Source organism: Phyllostomus discolor, chromosome 3, assembly GCF_004126475.2.
Source record: "Phyllostomus discolor isolate MPI-MPIP mPhyDis1 chromosome 3, mPhyDis1.pri.v3, whole genome shotgun sequence".
Taxonomy (NCBI): Eukaryota; Metazoa; Chordata; class Mammalia; order Chiroptera; family Phyllostomidae; genus Phyllostomus; species Phyllostomus discolor.
In genome coordinates, this window is record NC_040905.2 from 169,934,023 (window position 1) to 169,957,666 (window position 23,644).

The 23,644-nt window shown below is 37.2% G+C and overlaps 1 protein-coding gene across 3 annotated transcripts; it reads left to right on the top strand.

Annotated features, from left to right (window-relative positions):
* The first annotated feature begins 4,036 nt into the window (after positions 1-4,036).
* LOC114490591 (cytochrome P450 1A1-like) lies at positions 4,037-23,188 on the top strand. 3 transcript variants are annotated; one of them, XM_036021741.1, is made up of 8 exons: positions 4,037-4,203; positions 6,031-6,180; positions 6,969-7,807; positions 9,065-9,188; positions 15,844-15,933; positions 16,012-16,132; positions 19,076-19,162; positions 21,814-23,188. In XM_036021741.1, exons 3-8 carry the CDS (start codon positions 6,986-6,988, stop codon positions 22,109-22,111), a joined length of 1,542 nt encoding a protein of 513 aa, XP_035877634.1. In that variant the 5' UTR covers positions 4,037-4,203; positions 6,031-6,180; positions 6,969-6,985; the 3' UTR covers positions 22,112-23,188. The 3 variants fall into 3 exon arrangements, with proteins under 3 accessions (XP_035877634.1, XP_028360452.1, XP_035877635.1); XM_028504651.2 differs by lacking the exon at positions 6,031-6,180 and having other exon boundaries at positions 4,038-4,203; XM_036021742.1 differs by lacking the exons at positions 4,037-4,203; positions 6,031-6,180 and adding an exon at positions 6,277-6,296.
* The last annotated feature ends 456 nt before the right edge of the window (positions 23,189-23,644 follow it).

Below are 23,644 nucleotides of genomic sequence, written 5' to 3' on the forward strand. Positions count from 1 at the left end.
GGAGACAGTCTGTTTATGAAGATGCTAAACATCCCTACATGGCCAGCATTGGCCAAAAGACTATAGACAGATTGTCACAATACCAATAGAGCTGTTTTTGACTGGATTCCCTGGAAATTTGTTCTGAATGGAAATTTCTCTATCAGAGTTTCATTGAGCTGGTCAATTAGAACAGACCTGGGTTAGGAAGTAGGGAAAGCAGATTGGGACAAAATAGGAACTTGATCCACAATACAGATGCTCTTGCACCCACAGTCTCAGTTGATCCTCTGGGGAACAATGGAACTAGAATGAGCCTTCATTCCAAAGTGAGCCAACACAGCAGGGCTCCTCTTTCTGTGCACCAGTCAATCATACTGCAGGCCACCCCAGGAAAAAAAGGATGTCTCGAGCTAGGTGATTTTTTGAAACTAAAGGCATAATTTTCAGGGGTTGAGAGCTATCAGTAGCAGAAATTCTCAACAATTGTCAAGATGTGTGCATTAATCCTGAACTGCAGATCTTGGCAAGGCACCACAGTACCCACTGCAACAGACAGAAAAGGGAAAAGAAAGCAAGCAAGATGAGGTTTCATGGAATCATATATCCTGTGGATTAAATTGGCATTTTCAGTTCTACAATGTAAAGTGTAATGGCACACCAGGCAAAGAGAACAGTAGAAACTAAAGTATAGAAGCAGGGTAAAACTCTGAGTGTATGAGGAAGTCTTTCATTCATACCACACATCTGTATTGAGCATCTCCTATTTCCAGACACAATCCTAGGTGCACAGTGACTAAGAGAAGGGAGAGAGAATTGAAGCAGATATGTTAGAAAATATAAGGGAGTAGAATAGCAACAGATAACACTGAAAAGGCAAATAAGTCAGTCACAGATGCTACTGAATGATGTGCAATGTACTCTGCATGCTGACTGAAAGTTAGTAAAATAATATAATCAGATTCATCTATTTGAAAGCTGATTAGACTGTCAGAATTGAGCATGCCTTGGGGGAGAGACTAGAGACAAGACCACTAGGTACAATGTGTGGCAGACAATGTTAACTGTACTCCCAATATCCAGTCTACCTCTTTGTCTTACTAATTAAGTCTTCTTTTTATTTTAAAGATTTTATTTACTTATTTTTAGAGAGAGGTTAAGGAAGGGAGAAAGAGAGGGAGAGAAACATCAATGTGTGATTGCCTCTCGTGCACCCCCTACTGGGGACCTGACCTGCAACCCAGGCATGTGCCCTGACTGGGAATCAAACAGATAATCCTTTGGTTCACAGGCCAGCACTCAATCCACTGAGCCACACCAGCCAGAGCTAGGCCTTCTTTCCTTTGCAGCGAATGCATGGCAACCTAAATGCTTTCTCATCTTCTGTGATAGTAATGAGACTTAAGCACATTTCTGCTGGTGGTTTCTGGGAAACTTATGGTCTCTTGAATAATAGAATAGCACAGATGTGGCTGACATGCTCTTTCCCCCTTCTTATTGTTCTGATATGGATGTGATGGATACAGCTGCAGTAGTCATGTAGCAGCCAAAGGGAAAGGAGCAAAGGGTGGTAGAAATATCATTTTAACTGTCACAGAGCTGCTGAACCAATGGAAGCAGCCACTTACCTTGAGATATTTTATTGTGTAAGAAATATAAACCCTCTTTAGTTAAGCCATTTAAATGTTGTTGTTCATCATGGCTGTGAATGTAATCTTAACTAATATGAAAAATAGCCCAGGAACAATTTAATGGGGACCAGCTCCAGGTAATGGAAATTCTGAATAAAGATGCCAGGACAGTGAAAATTATATAAGTGGCTGAATCCACTGGGCCAAGCCACTAGGAACATTTTTGCAGGCTCACCTTCTGCTCACTTTATTTCCTAACCATGCAAAGCTATTTTTTAAACCTCTCTACCTTTTCAAATGTCTTTCTCTGCTTAGCATCTCTTCCCATGTATGCTTTGTAATTTATTTTAAATATCACCTTCCCCACTAAGCACTCTGTCCCCTATACACCCCTATGAGTATAACGTTCCTTTTCTATAAACTGAAGCTATTGCTTTTTTCAAATAATTATTGTATGCCAAATATTAAGTGTTTTACAAATATTAAATCATTCTTTTAACTAACTGCTGAGATAGGTACTGCAAGAAGTCCTCATTTTACTGAGAAAGATTACTGAGGTAGAGAAGGATTTATTAACATGTTCAGATACATGAACCTATAAAATAACAGAGCTTGTATTGGAACCCAGGAGAAATGGAGACCCTGCTAAACTACTTCCCACAGGAGAAAAAACAAAAAGGATAATAGAATCTGAATGACCTGAGTTCAATTCTTCACTATAGGGTAATGGTAGTGAATGTGATATCACACCTGTAATTGGTTGCATGGTGGCCTCCAAAAAGACATGTCTACACTACAGACCCTGTAACTGTGACCTTATTTGACAAAAGGATCATTGCAAATGTAATTAAGGTAAGGATTTTCATTGGCGATCATTCTGGATTATCCAGTTGAGCCCTATATCTAATGACAGGCATCCCTATAAAAGACAGGAAAGACCAGGAGAAAAGGAGAAGACCATGTGAAGACAGCCAGGGATGATACCAGTCCCTGTCTAGTATAGGCAGCCACAAGCCAAGGAACACCTGTTGCCACCAAGAGGTGGAAAAGTCAGCTTTTAGAAGGAACAGGGCCCTGCTAACATCTTGATTTCAGCCTTTTGGCCTTCAGACCGAGAGTTAATATATTTCTGTCATTGTAACCCACCAAGTTTGTGGGAATTTATTACAGCATCCCTAGGAAACTAATACACCATCCCTGGCCATTCAGTCCAAGGCGATTCTCATTATCTTCCATCAAAGCTTTCAAATAACACATTATCAAGCAATTATTACCAGCAGTCTAAATTATGGGCACTTGCACAAAGTTTCTGCTATGGCTGCATAGTATCTATACTTTAGTCCATTGTGGGGTTAGTTATATTAGAGAAGGGGATACTTTATGGAAAAACATTAGGGATATTTTTTTCAGTAGCTAGGTATGAGATGATTATTAGCATAAGTACTGTTAATAGGTCAAAAACTTTCCATGGTTTGAGGCCTTTGTCAGATTTTTTTGAATTTTTAGAATCTAGATATTGAGAAATCTATTTTGTGTGTGTGTGAGTTTGACACTAAAGGTTGGGGCCTGAAAATTTTTGCTTTAGCAAATACATTATCTTTAGCATTCACTTTGGGGGCTTGCTTTCTTCCCTATGTGAGAACATACTGACTACCAGGGATCATTCTTGGATATTCTCATTCAAAACTGACCTTGAAACCTCAAACATTTTCTGAGCCAAAGACTCTAAATTTTTTTAAAGTTTGTTATATAATAAGTTGCAGACATTTTGACAGGAAGATATCCCCAACCCATGCATCGTTTACTTAGTAACAGGTAGACAAAGGAGACTTCAGGTAGAAAAAGTGCCCTGACGTAGGTGAGAATACATTCTCAAATCAAAGCTATAAATATCCTTAGAAGTTGACTATTCTAGTTGTGGAAATACAAATCTGTCAGGATGGTGAAAACCCCCGAGGAATCTGCCAAGTCCACCCGAGAAACCTGTTTCCTAGATGTTTAATTCCACGCATCTCCTCTCCACCCCTCCCCCGTCCCCCAATCCCCAACTCGTTGTCTAGGGTGTGGCGCAATCTTCTGGTTTCCTGAAACTCGCAGCAAAGCAATGCCTCTGTACAATCCTATTTTTCCTCCCCATTTCTTTGCTGCCTTCTGAAACTACCTCTGCTTGTCACAAGCAATTTAAAAATGATTAGTCTTCCCATCCACCCTTTCCTGCCCTGCTTTTTTCCAATATCAATTTCCGTCCTACTCTTTTTGTCAGGACCCCTTGCTCCATCTGTCCCTCTCCTTCCATTCACGCTGGAGTTTCCCAGCTTCCTGGGCCCAATTTTGGCTGCTGAGGCTTCTTCCTCCCCCACTTTAGCTCTCAAACATCCTAATCCAGTTCCAGACTCCTCCCCACATGGGTCCAAGGTCCTCCCCTCCCGGGTCTCTTACTGGAAAGTTTTCTCCCAGCCTTTCCCGAGGCCTGCTGCCGCTGTGAACAGATTGCTCTGTTTCCTAGGATACCTTCGTCTTTCTCCAAAACTTTATTAGTCGTTAGATCCTTCTACAGATTCCTCGCACTGACCTGCAAGACTTCTGGGCACAGGTGAGCTTCCCGAGCTTCACTGAAATTGGGATGAATGGATTTGTTGATCTCATACAGGTTGCTATTCCTCCAAAAATGTCCTCAATTTGGAATTCCTCTTAGTCATATTGAGGAGCTTTTAAAAAATGTATCCATCCCTAGAGATTCAGATGTAATTGGTCTGTGCGGGATGTGATCATTGCAACGGTTTAATGGGCTTGGAGCGGGGGCGGGGGAGGCGTATAATGTGTGTCTACGTTTGAAGATCAGTACAAAATCCCCCAACCTATGCATGCTCTTCTTACCTGGCTGGTATCTAGAGTTCCCTTGGAATCTTTGACGATGCAGCAGCCCACCCTTAGGGGACCTTTTACTCCCTGTCCTCAGCCCTAATTCCCCCCCAAAACAGGAACAGAGTGTACCTTTAGAGCTTTCCAAGAAAGCTGCTGGGAAAGCTGGCAATACATCTGGCCCTGGAAAGCAGCCAAAAAGAGATTTTAATAAATGAAGCTAGAAAAGCCCAGGCTGAACAAGAATTGACGGTGATCGCAGTTACTTACATTGTTGATGAACTGTAAACTGCCCTGGAAACTCTGCAACATAGTATTTCTGGGCAATTAACCCCGTGTGTCACACTCGTTCTTCTGCCCCGTTTTCCCTGCTAGCTTTGATCACTGAAGACTGCAGCTGGTCTTCAAAGTCTTCCAGTCCGAAGTGGTCATTTTACAGACGGGGAAAATGAGGCGAAAGCAGAAGTCTCACAGCTGAACAGGGCAGGAGGGAGTTAGGAAACCCAGTCATCCTTATGAATGCCTGAAGTTCTTTCCGACACACCCGCTTCTCACCTATTTAGTATCTTGCTTTGGAAATGCCACTGATGATTCTCAATGTGCAAACTAGCAATTTGGTTAATGCCCAAGAGAAATTAAATTTTGTAAAAAAATAAAAGTGCAAAAGGTTATTGATGCTTCGTTATTCAGCTCAGAAAACATGGGAAGTAAACAGGGAAAATGACTCTCTAAGCTTCTCTGTAATTCTCTCAGAAGGGCAAGTTTTAAAAGACAGTGCAGATTTAATGCTTGGTTCTAGATCGGACACATGGTAAGAGGGCAATACAAGATCATAGTTATTTTTAATGGAATATGTTTTGCAAAATCAGCATGCTGCAGAGCAGAAACACAATGAGGCCCCCACTGTTGCCTTTATGAACAGAGAGAAAATGAGTTTTGCAAGTTGTAGCTGTTGCATTGATTAGGGACTGTTTTTCTTTTTAATTTTAATGTGTATTCAGGCTCTTTTTTTCCATACGAATGTTGATCTCTAACTTTTAATTCCAAAGTTCAGTTTTTAGTAACCAGTGCCAAACAACTTGGTGCAGTTAGCCACATTTTATCTGTGAATTTAGGAAAGTGAAGCAATCAGAAAAGACAGGTGACAAGGGTTTGCTTGTTTATTTACTTAAAATGTTTAGAATTAATCCAGTGAGAACTGGACATTTACACTGGTGAACGATTTTAATGCCTCCCAATGTTATTTGTCCTGTAAATAATTTGAGAAATGTGAACAGTTTAGTTAAGTATGCTTTTAAAGGAATGTTTTTTAATTCCCTCTGTAGTTACTATAAAATAAAATGAGTAACAAATGTATTCTGCATGTATATGAAACTTTATTTTTTGGTTAGGTCCCTCTTTGATGCAAGTAATAGAAACAAATTGTAGTTAGTTTAAGCAGGAAAGAATTCAGTACAGGGACTAGATCACATGAAGGTACTAGAAGTAGTGAATGCAAGGTCATGAGGCCTCCCTCAGTCTACTTTTTCTTTTCCTTTCTTCTTCATTTATTTTTCAGACCTGCTTTCACAGTTTCTCATGTCCTTCCAGTGGGTTAAAGGTCCCCAAATCATATCTTCAAACTTAGATTTTGTAGATAACAGCTGCCCAAAGAGGAGATGATCTTTCACAGTTCCAATTCCATCTTCCTAAGGAAAGTTCATTTTGGGTCAGTGGCCCATTCTTGGATCAATCACCCATGGCTACAAGAGCAAGTTATGGAGCAGAAGGATATGTAGCTTCAGTAGGTCACCCTTTTAAGAGGCTTGGGAAGTGTAAGGACAGGTTAGGCAGACAAAAAATTAGATATTCACTACATAGCTATTATTCACTAAGTACTTCTTAATGATTTATTTTGATCCTTAACCAATGACAGATGGCTCTATACTCAACTCTCTATAGCATTTTCCACTTTGTAATCTTATTGTTTATCTATTTTCCTCTTGACTCTGTGAAATTTTATATTTTTTAGTGCCTGACATGGGGTGGGAAAGTCAATAAATATTTGTTGAAAGAATGAATGACTAATCCTGTCAGATAGGATACTTTGATAAGGAAACTGGGATGAACTTAGATTAAGTGACAAGATGAAGATCCTTGGCTAATAATGAGTATGAAATTAGCATCTATGGCCTTAAGCTCTTTCCCAACCACAAAGGTGCTTTCTACATAAAAATTGTCTTCGTCTGTCTATTGTATCAATGAATGACATGAAACAATTTGGTCTGGTGTTTAGAATTGTGAAAATAATAGAATTGGAATAAAGGTACAATGCATTTTATAAGAATGTGATTTTGTCCTCTTGGTACATTGGTTAAGAATAGTTCTCAACTACAGGGAGAACTACAGGGAAAAGTACAGGGTCTGTACTTTTCATTTAAATGTAAATGGAGAAAGGCTCTTAGTCTCTGCTTAGAGTGGTAAAAATAAGGTTTATATATATTTTTTTAATTTTAGGTGCTTTATTCCTGAAAATGATACTTGATATGGCAATAGCTCCTGGAGAGGTGACCACTTCTCTCATAATTTTGGTGATGGTTTTTATTTTTGTGAGAGTACTTGGGAGTAAGGGGAGAAAGCAGGTGTCTCCTCCTGGCCCATGGTCCTTCCCCATCATAGGAAATCTTCTTCAGCTTGGAGACCATCCTTACCTTACATTCATAGAGATGAGGAAGAAATATGGAGATGTTTTTCTCATCAAACTTGGCATGGTGCCTGTCCTGGTGGTGAATGGAATGGAAATGGTGAAGCAAGTACTACTCAAGAATGGAGAGCATTTTGCAGGCAGACCTAACATGCACACATTTTCTTTCCTGGCAGAAGGAAAGAGTCTTTCATTTTCTGTCAATTATGGTGAGAGTTGGAAGCTTCATAAGAAAATCGCCTCTAATGCTTTACGAACTTTCTCTAAAGCAGAAGCAAAATCCTCCACCTGCTCTTGCTTACTTGAGGAACATGTCACCGAGGAAGCTGCTGAGCTGGTTAAAGTCTTTGCAGAGCTGACTTCTAAGAATGGCAGCTTTGATCCCAGAAATGCCATCACGTGTGCAGTAGCCAACATTGTCTGTGCCCTTTGCTTTGGCAAGAGATATGACCATGGCGACAAGGAGTTTCTTAGGATAGTTAAAACTAATGACGACTTACTCAAGGCCTCAAGTGCAGCTAATCCTGCCGACTTCATACCATGTTTTCGCTGCCTTCCACTGAAGATTATAAATGCTCCTCGAGAGTTTTATCGGGCCTTCAATCAGTTTGTGGCACGACATGTACAAGATCATCTTACTACATATGATAAGGTAGGATTTAAATTCATACCAGGGCAAGGGATTTGGTAAGAAGCAAAAGGTAATGATGAGATGTGTTGAGTGCCCAGGAAGTTGTATATATTAGTCCTTGGTTCTTTTCACTATAATTTTGCCATAATGACTCTGACACAAACTATTAGGAAATGTGAGTTTCAGTCAGTGAGCTTATAGGGCAGTATTACTTAGTTCTAATATAGGGACTCTAAGAAGAGTTCTGAATTCTTTGGAACCTCAGAAATTTCTCTGGTGTGTGCTAAAGTACATATTTGAATTGTGAATCTGCAGTTGGCTGCTGAATAATTACCATGTAGGTAAGCTCTTTGAAAAAATCGGCCACTGACTTTTTCTCTTCCATTTCACATCTGAGACTATGAGGTTTTAAAAGTGTCAGCATTTTTTTCAGAAAGTGTTTTGAATAATTACAAAAAAAATATTGTATAGGGTGCTTCCAATTTACCCTTTTTTTTCTACTTGAGTCCCTTTACTATATAGAAGTAAACTTTGAGAAGTTACTTCAGGTGACAAAAATAGACTTTTCTGTGAGTCCACTGTGATGTTTTTGGTCCGTTTTTTATGGTCCACAGAAGAGTAAATTTCTCGCTTGAAATATGTATGTACTATAAAGAATAGTAGCTATTGAAGGCCAGTTTGCTGGGATCATAACATCGTGAAAAAATAAAAAAGAAAAGATGGATAACTGAGCAAATGAAGAGCTGTAAGGAGTTAAGTCCCTTCTGATGAAAAAGAAGAGACAATAATCTGTTTCAAGGTACTATTCAGGAATGTTAGAACAAATACAATAAGTAAAAGAATTCATAAAGTCCTATTTTTTTCTTCCTACTCCCTAACCTACTTCATCCTCATCTCTTTCTGCATGCTGATTACAGTAAAATTCTTACAATGGCTTTGGAAACCTCTGCTTATGTTCATTACCCAGCAATGTCTACATGGTAAGCTAATCTCTCATTTTTTTCAACTATGCTTCCAGCCATAGGAACTTTCTTATTGATTGAAAGAAACTTTAGAAAGAAAATTGAGTTTGCTCTCTTGGTTTTCTATTCTACATTCTTTTAACATTGAGCATAAAATTTGACAAGCAAAATTGGCTGTAAGTTTTAAAATGATCTACTATAGTCTTCACATTCCTGGGCAAATTGAGTTCATTTTATATGACATGGTACATGAGATTCACATATGACATAAAATGTAAATAGGGATCAGTAATCATACTCAGATTTGTCTCCTCAGGACCATATGCGAGACATTACTGATGCTCTGATTAGTACATGCCACAACAAATATGCCACTACCAAAACGGCCACTTTAAATGATGATGAAATCATAAGCACTGTGAATGACGTCTTCGGAGCTGGTATGTGAAAGTATTTGTCGAAATGTAAGGGAAATAAGGATTAATTGCTATTTTTATGTTCTACAGTTTACAGTTTAGAGTATTTCACTTTTATGATCTCAGCCATTTTGTGTAGTTATCTCACTCTGATTTAACAATTTAACAATCTGCCTTCTTCCCATGTCATTCAGAAAACTTTATTTTCATCTCAGGAGTAGAGAATTGAGTTAATCATGGTCTCCATCTGCATTAACATCATTGTTCATGAAATGCCTGTCCTCATTTGTTTGTTTATTACTCTGCATCCCTGCATCCCACTCTCAACCTGTTGACATTTATTCTTTATCTGTTTAAAAGGGGTTTTTTTTTGTTTTAGGTATTTTTGTAAAGCAGGCTTTATATTGTCAGGTATTACCATTTATTTTTATATTATCATGATCTTTTTTTAAAGATTTTATTTATTTTTAGTGAGAGAGGAAGGGATGGAGAGAAAGGTGGAGGGAAACATCAAAATACTAAAGGTGTTTTCACAGTTTTATTTTAGGGGGAGTATTCTTCAAACTCATTTTTTCCTTTTTTCTTTATACTATATTTATAGGCAAATTGATTCATTTTTTTCTAGGATTTATGCATCTGTGTTCCTGAATTTTTTCACAATCAAGAGGCGTTTGTTTTGATTTGTATTATTTTTCCTATGTGAATTCCACTGCTTCCCCCCACTGCCTACATATATATGTATATTATTGTGACCATTTAAATTTGATGGATGCACTCATTATTTATCATGCAGATGTGATCACTCTGTACATACCATTTCTTCTGACAACTATCTGAAGCTAAATGCTATTGTTACATTTTGTGAGGATCATTTTTTAAAATCTGCACTCCATGAATACTAAAGACTGGGCATGTGTGGGTGTGATTAACACATCAAGTGGGCTTTATTTTCATTTTGATTTGTTGAGGTAATGTATTTCAGATATACATAAGACTGTCAAGATCCTTCCCAGCTGTGGAATGGCTGGGCCAAAAGGCAGTTCCATTTTCAGGTTTTTGAGGAAATTCCATACTGTTTTTCACAGTGGCTGCACCAATCTGCATTCCCACCAACAATATAATAGGGTTCCCTTTGCTCCACAACCTCTCTAGCACTTATTTGTTGATTTGTGTATGATGACCACTGGACCGGTATGAAGTGGTATCTCATGGTGGTTTTAATTTGCATCTCTCTGATGGCTAGTGCTGCTGAGTATCTTTTCATATGTCTCTGGGCCCTCTGTATGTCCTCCTTGGAGACGTGTCTGCTCAGGTCCTTTGCCTATTTTTTAATCAGATTGTTTGTCTTCCTTGAGTAGAGTCATGTGAGTTCTTGATATATTTAGGAGATCAAACCCTTGTCCAAGGTATCATTTGAAAATGTATTTTCCCATTCAGTTGGTTCCCTATTCATATTGCAGATGTTTTATTTAGCCATGCAGAAGCTTTTTATTTTGATGAAGTCCCATTTGTTTACTCTTTTCTTTATGTCCCTTGCTCTAGGGGACATATTAGTGAAAATATTGCTCTGTGGAATATGTGAGATTTTCCTGTCTATGTTCTCCTCTAGGACTTTTATAGTGTTGTGACTTATATTTAAGTCTTTTATCTATCTTGAGTTATTTTTGTGCATGGTATAAATTGGTGGTTAGATATCATTTTATTGCATGTAGCTGTCAAGCTCTCCCAACACCATTTGTTGAGGAGGCTATTTTTACTCTATTTTTTGCTTCCTCCTTTGTTGAATATTAATTGACAGTAGAAACATGGGTTTATTTCTGGGCTCTCTATTCTGTCTCATTGATCTATGTGTCTGTTCTTATGCCAGTACCAGACTGTTTTGGTTACAGTGGCCTTGTAGTATAGTTTGATGTCAGGTATGGTGATCCCTCCTACTTTGTTCTTCTTTCTCAAAATTGCCATTGCAACTCAGGGTTGTTTATGGTTCCATATAAATTTTTGAAATGTTTGTTCTATATCTGTGAAATATGTCACTGGTATTTTAATAGGGATTGCCTTGAATCTATAAATTGCTTTGTGTGGTATGGACATTTTGATGATGTTAATTCTTCCAATCCATGAACATGGTATATGCTTCCATTTATTTATGTCTTCCTTAATTTCTTTCTTCAGTGTTGTGGAGTTTTCTGAGTACAAATCTTTTACCTCTTTGGTTAATTTTATTCCTAGGTACTTTATTTTTCTTGTTGCTATATCAAATGGAATTTTTCCCTGACTTCTGTTTCTGATATTTCATTGTTGGTGTATGAAAATGCCTTTGATATCCGAATATTGACTTCATATCCCACTGCTTTGCCAAATCCACTTATTAGGTCGAGTAGTTTTTTGGTGAGATCTGAAAACCAGGTCTTGAGAAGAGAAACTTGGAATGGAGTTTCCTCTGCCCTGCAGCTATATCTGGGTGTATTTCTTGTTCATATTGTGTTACAAGTTGTTTAGAGAAGAAACAAATGGTTTAAGTCTCAATGCTTCAGAGCACAGAAGCTTGATTTTGAGCATTAGCTTTATCTCTTTGTGGCCCTGGTGAAATATTTAACCATATCTTTGCTGCAAGTTTCTCATCTTTAAAGTGTGAGTAATTATAGCCCCATCTCAATAACAATGTAATTAAGTGATTAAAGTTTGCTGTCATTATTGTTATCATCACCATAGAAACCTGGGGAAAAGATATGCTGGGCAGAGGAGGGCACAGGGGTAAAAATTGGAACAACTGTAATATAATAACAATAAAAAATGTAAGAGAAAATTAAAAAATGAAAAAAGATATGTTGATGTAAACACTAATTTTGCTACTAGATTTTATTTTGTAGAAAACACAAATACCATAATTAATTTTGGCATTTGATTATCATAGAGGTGAATTCATAATTGAAACAGTCTAGAAAGTCTTTTTAATGTGGCATTTTTGAGTGTTAAGTTTTTGAGAAGTGATCTTTTTTTAACGTAGTGTTAAAATTGCTCTTGAGAAAAAAAAATGACTTTTTTCTTGCTTTTGTTTTCAATAATGAAAAGGATTTAGTCAATGTATAAGTAATCTGAAAAGTGATTATACCCTGTTCAAAGGATGAATTTTAAACTATAACAACAGGTACACTAAAAATTAGTATTAAAAAATTGAATGTACTCAGTCCTCTATTATGTGCTATGCTAATTCAAACATAGGGCTTTTTGATCCTGATAAGTCCAAGTTTAAGTGCTGACTCTGCCTCTTCTCTGAGTCACCTTCAACAAGGCACATAATGTCTTTAAAGCACATTTTTATCTTCAGTAAAATAAGCATAATTATATACACCTTATATAGATCTATAGATATATAGCATGGAACAGAGTAATCAATGGTCACTTATAAATTATCATTATTATTACTACATATATCATAGCAATTATTAACATGATATATAATGAAATATTTCCATTGTTTTCACTTGTCATAAATAATAACTATATATTTTAATTTTAATTTATTTTATTGTGGTTTTAAACTCATAAACATTAAATTTACTACCTTAGACATTTTTAAGTATACAGTTTAGTGATACTATGTATATTCACATTGCTGTGTAACAGATCTCTATTCTGTTTTCTTTTTCTTTTTTAAAAATATATTTTGTTGATTATGCTATTACAGTTGTCCCAATTTTTCTCCCTTTTCCCCCTCCACCAGTTCCAGCATCCTTTCTAGCAATCCCTCCCTTAGTTAATGTCCATAGGTCATGCTTTTAAGTTCTATGGCTTCTCCATTTCCTATACTATTCTTAACGTCCCCCAGTCTATTTTGTGCCTAACGATTATGCCTTTTTTTAAGATTTTATTTATTTATTTTTAGAGAAGGAAGGGAGAGGGAGAGAGAGAGAGAGAGAGAGAGAGAGAGAGAGAGAGAGAGAGAGAAACATCAATGTGTGGTTACTGGGGGTCATGGGCCTGCAATGCAGGCATGTACCCTGACTGGGAATTGAACCTGTGACACTTTGGTTCGCAGCCCATGCTCAATCCACTGAGCTACGCCAGCCAGGGCTGCATTTATGCTATTTAATCCCTGCACCATTTCCCCTCTTCTTCCCCTTCCCCCTCCCAGCTAATAACCCTCCAAATGATCTCCATATCTATGATTCTGTTCCTATTCTGGTTGTTTGCATAGCTTGTCTTTTAAATTCAGTTTTTGATAATTGTGAATTTGTTGCCATTTTAATGTTCATAGTTTTGACCTTCCTCTTTTTTTAAAATAAGCCCCTTTAACATTTCATGTAATAATGGGCTTGGTGATGATGAACTCCTTTAGGTTTACCTTGTCTGAGAGGCACTTTATCTGTCCCTTCATTCTAAATGATAGCTTTGCTGGTTATAATAATCTAGGTTGTAGGTCCTTGCTTTTCATCACTTTGAATACTTCTTGCCAGTCCGTTCTAGCCTGCAAAGCTTCTTTTGAGAAATCAGCTGGAATTCTTATGGAAACTCCTTTGTAGGTAACTCTCTGCTTTTCTCTTGCTGCTTTTAAGATTCTTTGTTTATCTTTAACCTTTGACATTTTAATTATGATGTGTATTGGTGTGGTCATCTTTGGGTCCAACTTGATTGGGACTCTCTGTGCTTCCTGGACTTGTATGTCTATTTCCCTCACCAATTTAGGAAAGTTTTCTTTCATTATTTTTTCAAATAAGGTTTTAATTTCTTCCCCTTCTCCTTCTGGCACCCCTATGATTCGGATGTTGGTACATTTGGAGATGTCCCAGGGGCCTCATTTTAAAAAAAAATATTTTTCTTCTTGTTGTTCTGGTTGAATGCTTATTTCTTTCTTATGTACAAAATCATTGATTTGAATTTTGGCTTCATCCACTCCACTGTTGGTTCCCCATAGATTTTTCTTTATTTCACTTAATGTAACCTGGGTGTTACTTCCTGGGTGTTTTCTTCCTGGGTGTTTTTTATGCTGTTTCCATACTCAGTGAGTTCTTTGAGCATCCTGATAACCAGTATTTTGAACTCTGTAACTGATAGGTTGGTTATCTCCATTTCATTTAGTTCTTTTTCTGGTGTTTTGTTCTTTTCTTTTATTTGGGGCATATTTCTTTGTCTCCTCAGTTTGGCAGTGTCTCTGTGTTTGTTCCTGTGTATCAGGTAGAGCTACTGTGACTCCCTGTTGTAATGTGGCCTACTGTAGAAAAGGCACCTGTAAATTGTGTGGGGTGAAGCCTTAGGTAATTTCCAGGATCTGGTATCCTACTTCACTGCTTTGTAGCTCTGTGTGGGTGGAGAGCTTAAAGAGGGGACAGTACTGCTGCCTGGCTTTTGGAGGTTTGATTGGAACTTACTCTGTTTCTAATGACTTCACTTACTGCCCATTTGTGACTGGTGCCCTTCCAGCTGTTTCCCTGGTGCTGAATCCCAGAGGGGGTGGTTTCATGTAGTTTATAAGTCCATGAGGGCCCTTTAAATGGAGTCTCCTGAAAATCTGGCAGTTTCTTTCACTGCCCCCACCTCCACTGGTTTTTATAGCCAGAAGTTATGGGGATTCATCTTCCTGGCTCTGGAAACCTAGGCTATGTGGTCCTGCCTAGGGCTGGGATCCCTCACTCCCAATGTATCCCTCCTGATTTTATCCACCATATGTGACTCTGGGACTGCCTGTTCTGCTGCCTCTCCAGGCCACATCATGTCTCCATACCTCCTACACATCTGGATGAATGTAGCTTCTTTAAATCCTTGGTTGTTGGATTTCCACACAGGTTGATTTTCTGATGGTTCTGGGTGTTGTTTTAAGGTTTAGTTGTAATTTTTCTGTAGTTGTGCAAGGAGGAAAAGAGTGCTTACCTACACCTCCATCTTTACCCGAAGTCTCTAGTCTTTTTTCATCTTGCAAAACTGAACTCTATGTCCGTTAAACACCAATTATCTCGTCTCTTTCCCCTAGCCCTAGCAACTATTTTTTAAATTTCTGTTTCTATTATTTGACTGCTTTAGATACCTCATATGAGTGAAATCATATAGTATTTTTCTTTTTGTGACTGACTTGTTTCATTTAACATAACGTCTTTAGTTCAGACATGTTGTAGCAAGTGACAGGATCTCCTTTTTTAAGACTGCATAATACTCTATTGCATGTATATACCATGTTTTGTTTATCCATGCATCCATCAATGGACACGGGGGTTGTTTTCACCTCTTAGCTATTATGAATATTGCTGCAACATACTTGGGTGTGTAAATATCTCTTTGAGACCCAGTTTTCAATTATTTTGGATCTGCTATACACACAAGTGAGGTTTCTGGATTATATGATAATTCCCATTAATTTTTTTGAGAAACTTTCATACTGTTTCCTATAGTGAATACACCAGTTTAACTATCAACTAGCAATGCATAAAGATTCCAGTTTTGTACATCTTCACCAACACTTACTGATTTCTGTCCTATTGATAGTGACTATGCTAATGGGTGAGTAGTTAAGCCTATATTCTGAAGCAAACTTTAATACATAGTAATTACTTTACTGTGAGTTTACTAATTATTAGTTATATTTAGATTTTTTTCCAGGATTCATAGTATTGGAATATGAAGTAAATGAGAATACCAGTTTTGCTAATGATTTTCTCCATGATATTTTGTCTCATTTTTTTTTCAGGTTTTGAAACTGTATCAACTTGTTTGTATTGGAGTTTTCTTTATTTGGTATTCTATCCAGAAATTCAAACCAGAATTCAAGAAGAAATTGGTAACGTGCTTTCAGATGAAAAATGTAATCCTTATAATTGTCATTTTTTCTTATTAAATAAAAAACATTTTCTTTCAGATGGAAACATTGGGCTTAAATCACCCAGATTTGAAGACAGGAAAGTTTTGCCCTACACAGAAGCTTTCATAAATGAAATATTCAGACATGCCTCCTTTATCCCTTTTACTATTCCACATTGGTAAGCTTGTGATTCTCTTTTGAAAAGCAGTCAATGGTGGGTGGAGGGGAATGAGGAGTCTAAGGCATTTGAATACTTTAGATCTTTTAAAATATATGTTATGTTAGTGTTATTTCATTATTTTATATCTTATTTTATTTTATTTTGAAATTGTTTAGTGAAATTTTTACAGAGCACAACAGCATATTTTGTGACTGTTTTCATAACTAAATTTTGATACCATTAATTTTTATCTTACATATACTAATTAAGGGAGAAAAGGATACGGAAGTTCCAGGGAATAGATAATACAACCATAATATATTTTTGGCTATGAAATGTCTTACAAACTCACTTAACTTCCTCCTATGAAGAGTCTTAGCTGCCTGCTGATGAGGCATCCTTTTCAGTAGCTTAGAATTCTGCTGGTCAATCGACTAAGGAGGCCAGTGTTACCACAAATAGATTAAACAGAGTTGCTATTTATAAATATTTGAAAGTTTACTGAACCTTACAGACTCTCCAGCTCACAAATGCATGTCAGTATAGATTAATCTTTATTAAATATAAATGTGAGCAATCAAAGTTCTGTTACTTTGAGCTATTTCCATTCCATACAATTAAAATAAAAAATAAAAATCTCAGTGCTTTTTTTGCTTCCAGCCTTTCAACAGAGAGGGAGTGGGAATGTCTCTCACTCCAGGAAGCTGAGGTAATCGTGGTTATTGGTGCAGTAGGAGGTGGTGCCTTCAGCTGAGGTGTCCTAAAAAAGCCAGACCAAAGGCTGAGCAGAGTCAAGGTCAGACACTGAGTGACACATTTCCCTGCATTGTGTCTCCTTATTTTGTTTTCCATATTCATATGCAATGCTGTTAACTCACAGTGATCCCTGTCCTGCAGACCCACTTTCTATTTGAAGTAAATTTCACCTTCAGGTTAGGTTTTAAAAACAGGTCATATTTTTAAAGAAGCCATTCTCTGTCCCAATGATTTCCTAAGGTGACATGGGTTAGTTATAAAAGAGTATGACCTATAAGCTTTACTAAATAATCAGGAACAGAGAGGCTCTGCAAAATTGACAGGCACCATTTGAATTAAATGACTGAGCATTTACTTTGGAGCCGGGAAAACACACCTGAGGACATATCTGAGAGGAAAATTCATCTTAAAACATAGCTGTTCATTATATTACTCAAAATGAAGAAATAGTATATAAAAGAACAATTCATTGACCAATGAGAGTAGTGTTATATTGAAACAAGAATTTTTGCACTCACATAAAAGACATACATGTTCTTTGGGACTAAATTATCTTCCTATACCTGGAATTTTACTGTATTCTATTAAAAAAGATGTGGGATCAAAAAGGAGAAAATATGTTAAAATGAATTAAAAGAAGCTAAAAGGAATAATCATTGATAAAAGGAACAAAAATTTTGCTATTACCTGCAACCCACACATGAACATACACTACATAAGACCAAATAGTACCATAATAAATATTTATTACATGTATGTTTCCTAATAGCTATGTGGAAATGCACTTTCATACAAAAGTTACAGGAATATATATGAAGAGAGAGAAAAATCCTACAATTAATGTGTGTATATATTGAATTCTCCTTTAAAATACTCATATTTAATAAATGAAATCAAGTTTTATATGCTAAGTTTCTATAAAATAGGAGCATGAAGTTTTTGACATACAATAGAATTGGAGCAGCTGAACACACAGAGAGCATGTGGACAAGGATATATTGAAACAAGCAAGTGACCATGCTTAGGAGGAGGTAATCTTTCCTCCAAAATTGATACATTCCTTTCCTGGCATCACCTTCACTGGATTTTCAGGGTACCCAATGACTAATGTCCATATAATTTTCTAAAGTTCAATACTAGCTACAAGATGAGCATAGATCAGACAGAAATTCAAACATGAGCTTTCCTAATGATCAGAGGCAGTTCATACAATTTGGCTTAGAGATGGGTCAAGTAGGCTTCCTTATACTTCTCACCTTAATTAGACACACTTTGCCACTCAGTCTCTAGCAAGTTGAAACAATAGTAGTCTCCTATGGAAGTATGAAATCTGCTTCTCCAAGCTCATCTGATTAATGATGGTAGATGAGATGTACCTTCTCTACAGGTTGGCTTATCAGATGAGAGAATGCAGAAATGTCTAAGCCAAGTATTTTCAGATTCTTCTCTCAAACTCATCAAATTGAAATGTCCCTGCTGCTCCTTTGGGGCAGAAGTGAGTGTGGGGGGTCAGCTAGGAAGTTAGGGAGTGCCACATGGGAATATAACATGATTTAATCTAATCCATGCATAATTAAAGAGGTATAAAAAACAAAGGTATACAGTTTGCATAAAGAAGTTTGAGTATGGGATTAGAAAAATAGATTATTTGTTCTAAATACAACTTAGAGATCATCCAACACAAACAATACTATTTCATAGCTAGAAAATGAAATTATAGAGCAGATATGAGATTTTCCCAATAGTTCATTGTGAACAGTGTCTGGAGTTCAGATTTTCTATTTCCAGTTCCATTGTTCCTTCTACAAGGTACTAAAAGATGTCATGTTTTGTTTTCTTAACCTATTGATAAAAGCCAAAACACACAAGGCACACAGAAAGTAATAATTTCATTAGAGTTTCCTGTTATAATTTGATGTGTCTACTTATGGGCAAGTTTGTCATTGAAATATTGAGATAATTTTCCATTGAGATTTTCACTCATAGCAATGTCTTAAATATGTTAAGTGCTCCATATGTTTTACAAATGCAAGAAAAGGAATAAATTCCTAATTTGGCAATAGGTGGAAGATGTATTAGTTAATGAAACAATGAAGATTTACAAAGATTTCATATCACTATAGTTTCTAAAAGACGTTAATAGAGATGGGTTATTCAAATTCACAGAATGTACTGAAATGATAATGATGTACTTTGCTTTCCCAGCACCACAGCAGACACTACCCTGAATGGTTATTTTATTCCCAGGAAAACATGCACCTTTATTAACATGTATCAAGTAAATCATGATGAGTAAGTCACCAAAATCATTTCTTGGGGTTAAGTTTCTTTGGTTGTTTGTTACTTATAAAATAGGGGAAGATACACCCTCTTAACTAAACATCATTCCTTTTATTTCTCTTAAAAGAAATTGGAAGAAAATTCAGGTTTCTCTCCTCACTGACAATGGAAAGTATAATATCTTAATAGAGATTCATTCGAGGCAAATCCAATTTCAAAAGTGGGCTTACTGGGGGAGATATGGACCGAAGACATTTGGGGCTCACCCTCTGCATGGGTTAGGGCTGCTGATGTTTGAAATGCAGCATGAAATCCCCCCAAAGAATATGAAAGACCAAGCCGAGTATATTTCTTTCTTTTTGTTTGGTTTTCCTCTATCTCAGCACCTAGGGCAGTGCCTGGTACATAGTAGCCACTCAAATATTTGCAAATAAAATATAACTAGAGTCTCATCCATATCGGCTATAAAGGGAAGGACTGAATGAAAATACCTCACACAGTAAACATGAGGATGATGGCAGTGGTGATAGTGGTGGTAGGAATAATGATGATGTCAGCTAATATTTATAGACCCTACTTTGTTGGGTACAAAATCTTGAAGTGTCTCCTCTGAGCCTCAACAATAATCCTCTGCAGCTGTGCTACCATGATACCAATTTTACAACTGAAGAAATTTTCAGCCAGGTGAAACAAATCACCTAAGGTCACATGTTCAGTCAGTAGCAAAAGCAGGACTCACATTCAGCGTGTATATCCTGTTTGACAGAAACTGAATCTCTATGTGGTCTTGCCAGAGCTTAATGTGTCCAAGAAACTGGTAGAAATTGCATTCTTGTGCACTTAGTGGGCTGTTCCTCTGACCAATGTGTCATGCTCCAGGCTGTTTGGAAGAGAGGTAATTGTCCTGTGTACCTAACAGCACCTTCACAACCAGCAAAATGGTGGAATGCACTGCACAGTCTGACCCATCACAAGATTTATTGTTGGAAAGATTGATACCTCCATTCTTTTTTTAAATATTTTATTTATTTATTTTTAAACATAGGAGAAGAGAAGGAGAAAGAGAGGGAAACATCAATGTGTGGTTGCCTCTTTTGTGTGCCCTACAGGGGCCCGCAACCCAGGCATGTGCCCTGACTGGGAATCAAACCAGTGACCTTTGCTTCCCAGGCTGGCACTCCATCCACTGAGCCACACCAACCAGGTTACTTCCATTCTTCACAATCTGCAATTATGCTGAATAAAACTAAGCATTTAAAAACTCACTATAAGAAAAATATAGTCAGTGTAAACTTAATGGCATTTGTTCTCAGCACTGCCTCAAGTGTCTTAAGTGTTCTAGTATCCTAAGAATGTATGATTATATTGAATATTGAGTAATGCTCAAGTAAACATTGAGTATTACTCAAATATTACTCAAATGAATATTGAGTAATGCTAAATAAGCACCTGTTTACACAGGTGCTTATAAAGAAATACTGCTTGTATAGAGGCACTTATTTAAGGTAAATGAGTATGTGATTCAAGACCTGATATAATGGGGAAATTATTCCTATTTAGTAAAACAGAGGTCACTAACTTAAGCACCTCCTGAGCAGTGGGAAATATAAAAAACAAGAGAATTGCCCTTGTTGAAGCAGTGTGGAGGGGTCATCTGTTGTGTGTAATTCAGTGCAGGAAACGGGAGGCAAGCAGGACATTGTTCCAACGTTGTCAGCTCTTTCAGTTGTAAGACAGAACTTGGAAATGGAAATTTTTATATGGGCTCTTCTGATGTTTAAGTGTTAGAGAGAATGAATTACTTCTAAAATGTTGTGAGAGCAAAACAAAATTTATTGAAAGACTGAGTACAATTTGTAGATCTTCAAACCTGTGACTTTGGTGAAGAAAGAAAACAAATATTCTCCTAGAAAGAGAGCAACATTGATACACAAAGAAGCCCAGTTCCTGGTAAAGTTAAGTGGGTCTCCAGTATACACCTCAGGGTGTATTGGAAGCATGCTAGCATGAGTTGTCAGGGAAAAGCCAGATTCGGTGCCTGAAACAAAAGGTGGGAGCAGAAGAGAGAACCAGATGCAGGACAGGTTTGGAACTGTGGACAACCCCTTAGCCAGAGCTGCTTTCTGGTCACCTGGCTGCTGTCTGTGATGATGTATGAAGACTTTCTGCTTAATATAATTATACCAGAGTGAGAAGTATGCTTATTTTGTGGAAAGCAAAGGAGATTGAATATTTATTCCTTTTATTTATACCAAAAGTTTAGAATATCCCTAGGAGGATTTTGTAGAACTCTTCATTTAACATAATAAAAAATTGAGATCAATTTCAAGTATTTTATTCACTATTTAATGAATCAGAAGTCATTTTAGTAAAAACTAAAAATAATTGTACTAAATCTTTATGGCTTCTAAAAATGCCAATAAATTAAAGAATTTTATATACATACACTCATAATGATGATATATCTACATAATTTCATATATACATATATGTATATATGTATGAGTATTTACACATTCATATTATATAAAATTTCTAAAGTATATTCCAAACTTGAACAAAACATTTCATGAAAAACAAAATTATTGTGCAGAAGTGGGCAAGAATGACAAAATGATCAAATGATTTCTTTTCAAAATGTAACTTTTGTCTATTTTACACAGAACTATCTGGGATAATCCTAGTTTATTTAGTCCTGAGAGATTCCTAAATGAAAACAAGGAACTGAATAAAAGTCTTGTTGACAAGGTCCTGATATTTGGAATGGGAATCCGGAAATGTCTTGGAGAAGATATTGCAAGAAATGAGGTATTCATTTTCATCGTCACAGTTCTGCAACAGCTCAAGCTGGAAAAATGCCCTGGTGCCAAGATGGACCTGAAGCCCACATATGGCTTGGCCATGAAGCCCACGCCCTACCAGCTCCGAGCAGAGCCCCGCTCCGAGGCTGGCACGTCTTAGGTTCTCAGCTGGAGGCGGGTTTCTGGTTTAAGTCAGAAAAATTGTGTGATTCAAATTCATTTAATAAACAACTTAAAGATTGTACCCAAAGCCATGCTATTAGTTCAATTCTTTGTCTATCATCCTAATATAGGAAGTGTCTTTTTAAAGTATGTGGTATAGCCTCAGTTCTAATATGAGAGATCGTCTCATAAGGATATTTTAAGATAATAATAAAGTGTGATGTAATTCAGGGATTGTGACCCTATGTCTCATGTGGTGGGGTCCCAGGTGTCACAGTGAATGTGAAAGGAACAGAAAGATATGTGGTGGATTGAACAAATAGGTAAGGAGGTTCTGTCTACCTTCCTTTACGCCAATTTCAAATGGACAGGTATACTAACATTGGTTTTAAAGATAGAGTTCAGAATGAGAACAAGGTTCTGATGTTAAATATATATTTTTTCCAGTAGTCTGGGAAATTGGTGCTCAAGATTTCCAGAGAAGGGAGCAAGAGTGGCCTAGAAGAGCAGAGAACATTTCAGTGGTAATTGATTAGCTGAGCTGGTTTTAGAGAAGCAGAGAAAAAGACATGAGGGGGAATGTCTTCAAAATCCATTCTTATATTGGCTCTTACATTTTCTGTATTAAGAATTTAACGTCAGGGCAAGGTGGTGTTTTCACAATGCTACCAATTGCTTTTGATACCTATTAAATGTGTACATGTGTATTAGCCTGCCAGGGCTGCCATAACAAAATACCACAGTCCGGGTGGCTTGAATAACAGAAATTTATTTTCCCGAGATCAGGGTGTCCGCAGGGCTGGTTTCTCCAAAGGCCTCTCCTCCTTTGTAAGATTGTCGTCTTCTCATCAGGTCCCAACATGGTCTTTTCTTTGTGTGCACACACCCCTTGTGTCTCTCCTTTATCTCATAAGGACACCAGTCATATTATATTGAACCTCATCCTACTGGCCTCATTGTAAGTTAACTCTTTAAAGACCTAACCTTCAATGAAATACGATTTCACTCTGAGGTACTGCGGGTTAGTACTTCCACATGAATTTTGGGCATGGGAGAGGGGCACAATATAGCCCAGGATGACATGAAAAAAAAAGTTATCAATTATTTAAAAATATTTTCCAGTGTGGTACCCAGCATTATGAGTGTGCTTCCTTACTTGAATTTGTAAATGAGCTAAGTCATACAAGGAACATAAAATAGACTGTGAAAAACCACGTATTTCAGATTGAGGCTTTAAGAGGACTTGCATTAAAAAGACTTGGAAATCAAGCTGGTGCATAAAAGCATACCTGGGGTCCAATTTAAATGGGAGAGCAGTTAGGGAGGGGTGGCTCTACATAATGACCATGCTGACCAGGTTGCGGCAATGGAAGCAGAGAAGTTAAACAGTTCAGACACACTGAGGATTAAAGTTGGGACTTAGTCTTTCCTTTCAAATATAAATTCAGCATTATCCTTGAGAATAAGCAAATGGGATTGCTTGACTTTGTGTGTGTGTGTGTGTGTGTGTGTGTGTGTGTGTGTGTAAGCT

Bases quoted from the DNA above. Each gene is read 5' to 3' on its own strand.
- LOC114490591 (XM_036021741.1), top strand. From the start codon at position 6,986: ATGATACTTGATATGGCAATAGCTCCTGGAGAGGTGACCACTTCTCTC. The intron at 15,934-16,011 runs GTAACGTGCTTT...ATTTTCTTTCAG, and splicing joins CAGAATTCAAGAAGAAATTG to ATGGAAACATTGGGCTTAAA. The intron at 19,163-21,813 runs GTAAGTCACCAA...TATTTTACACAG, and splicing joins TATCAAGTAAATCATGATGA to AACTATCTGGGATAATCCTA.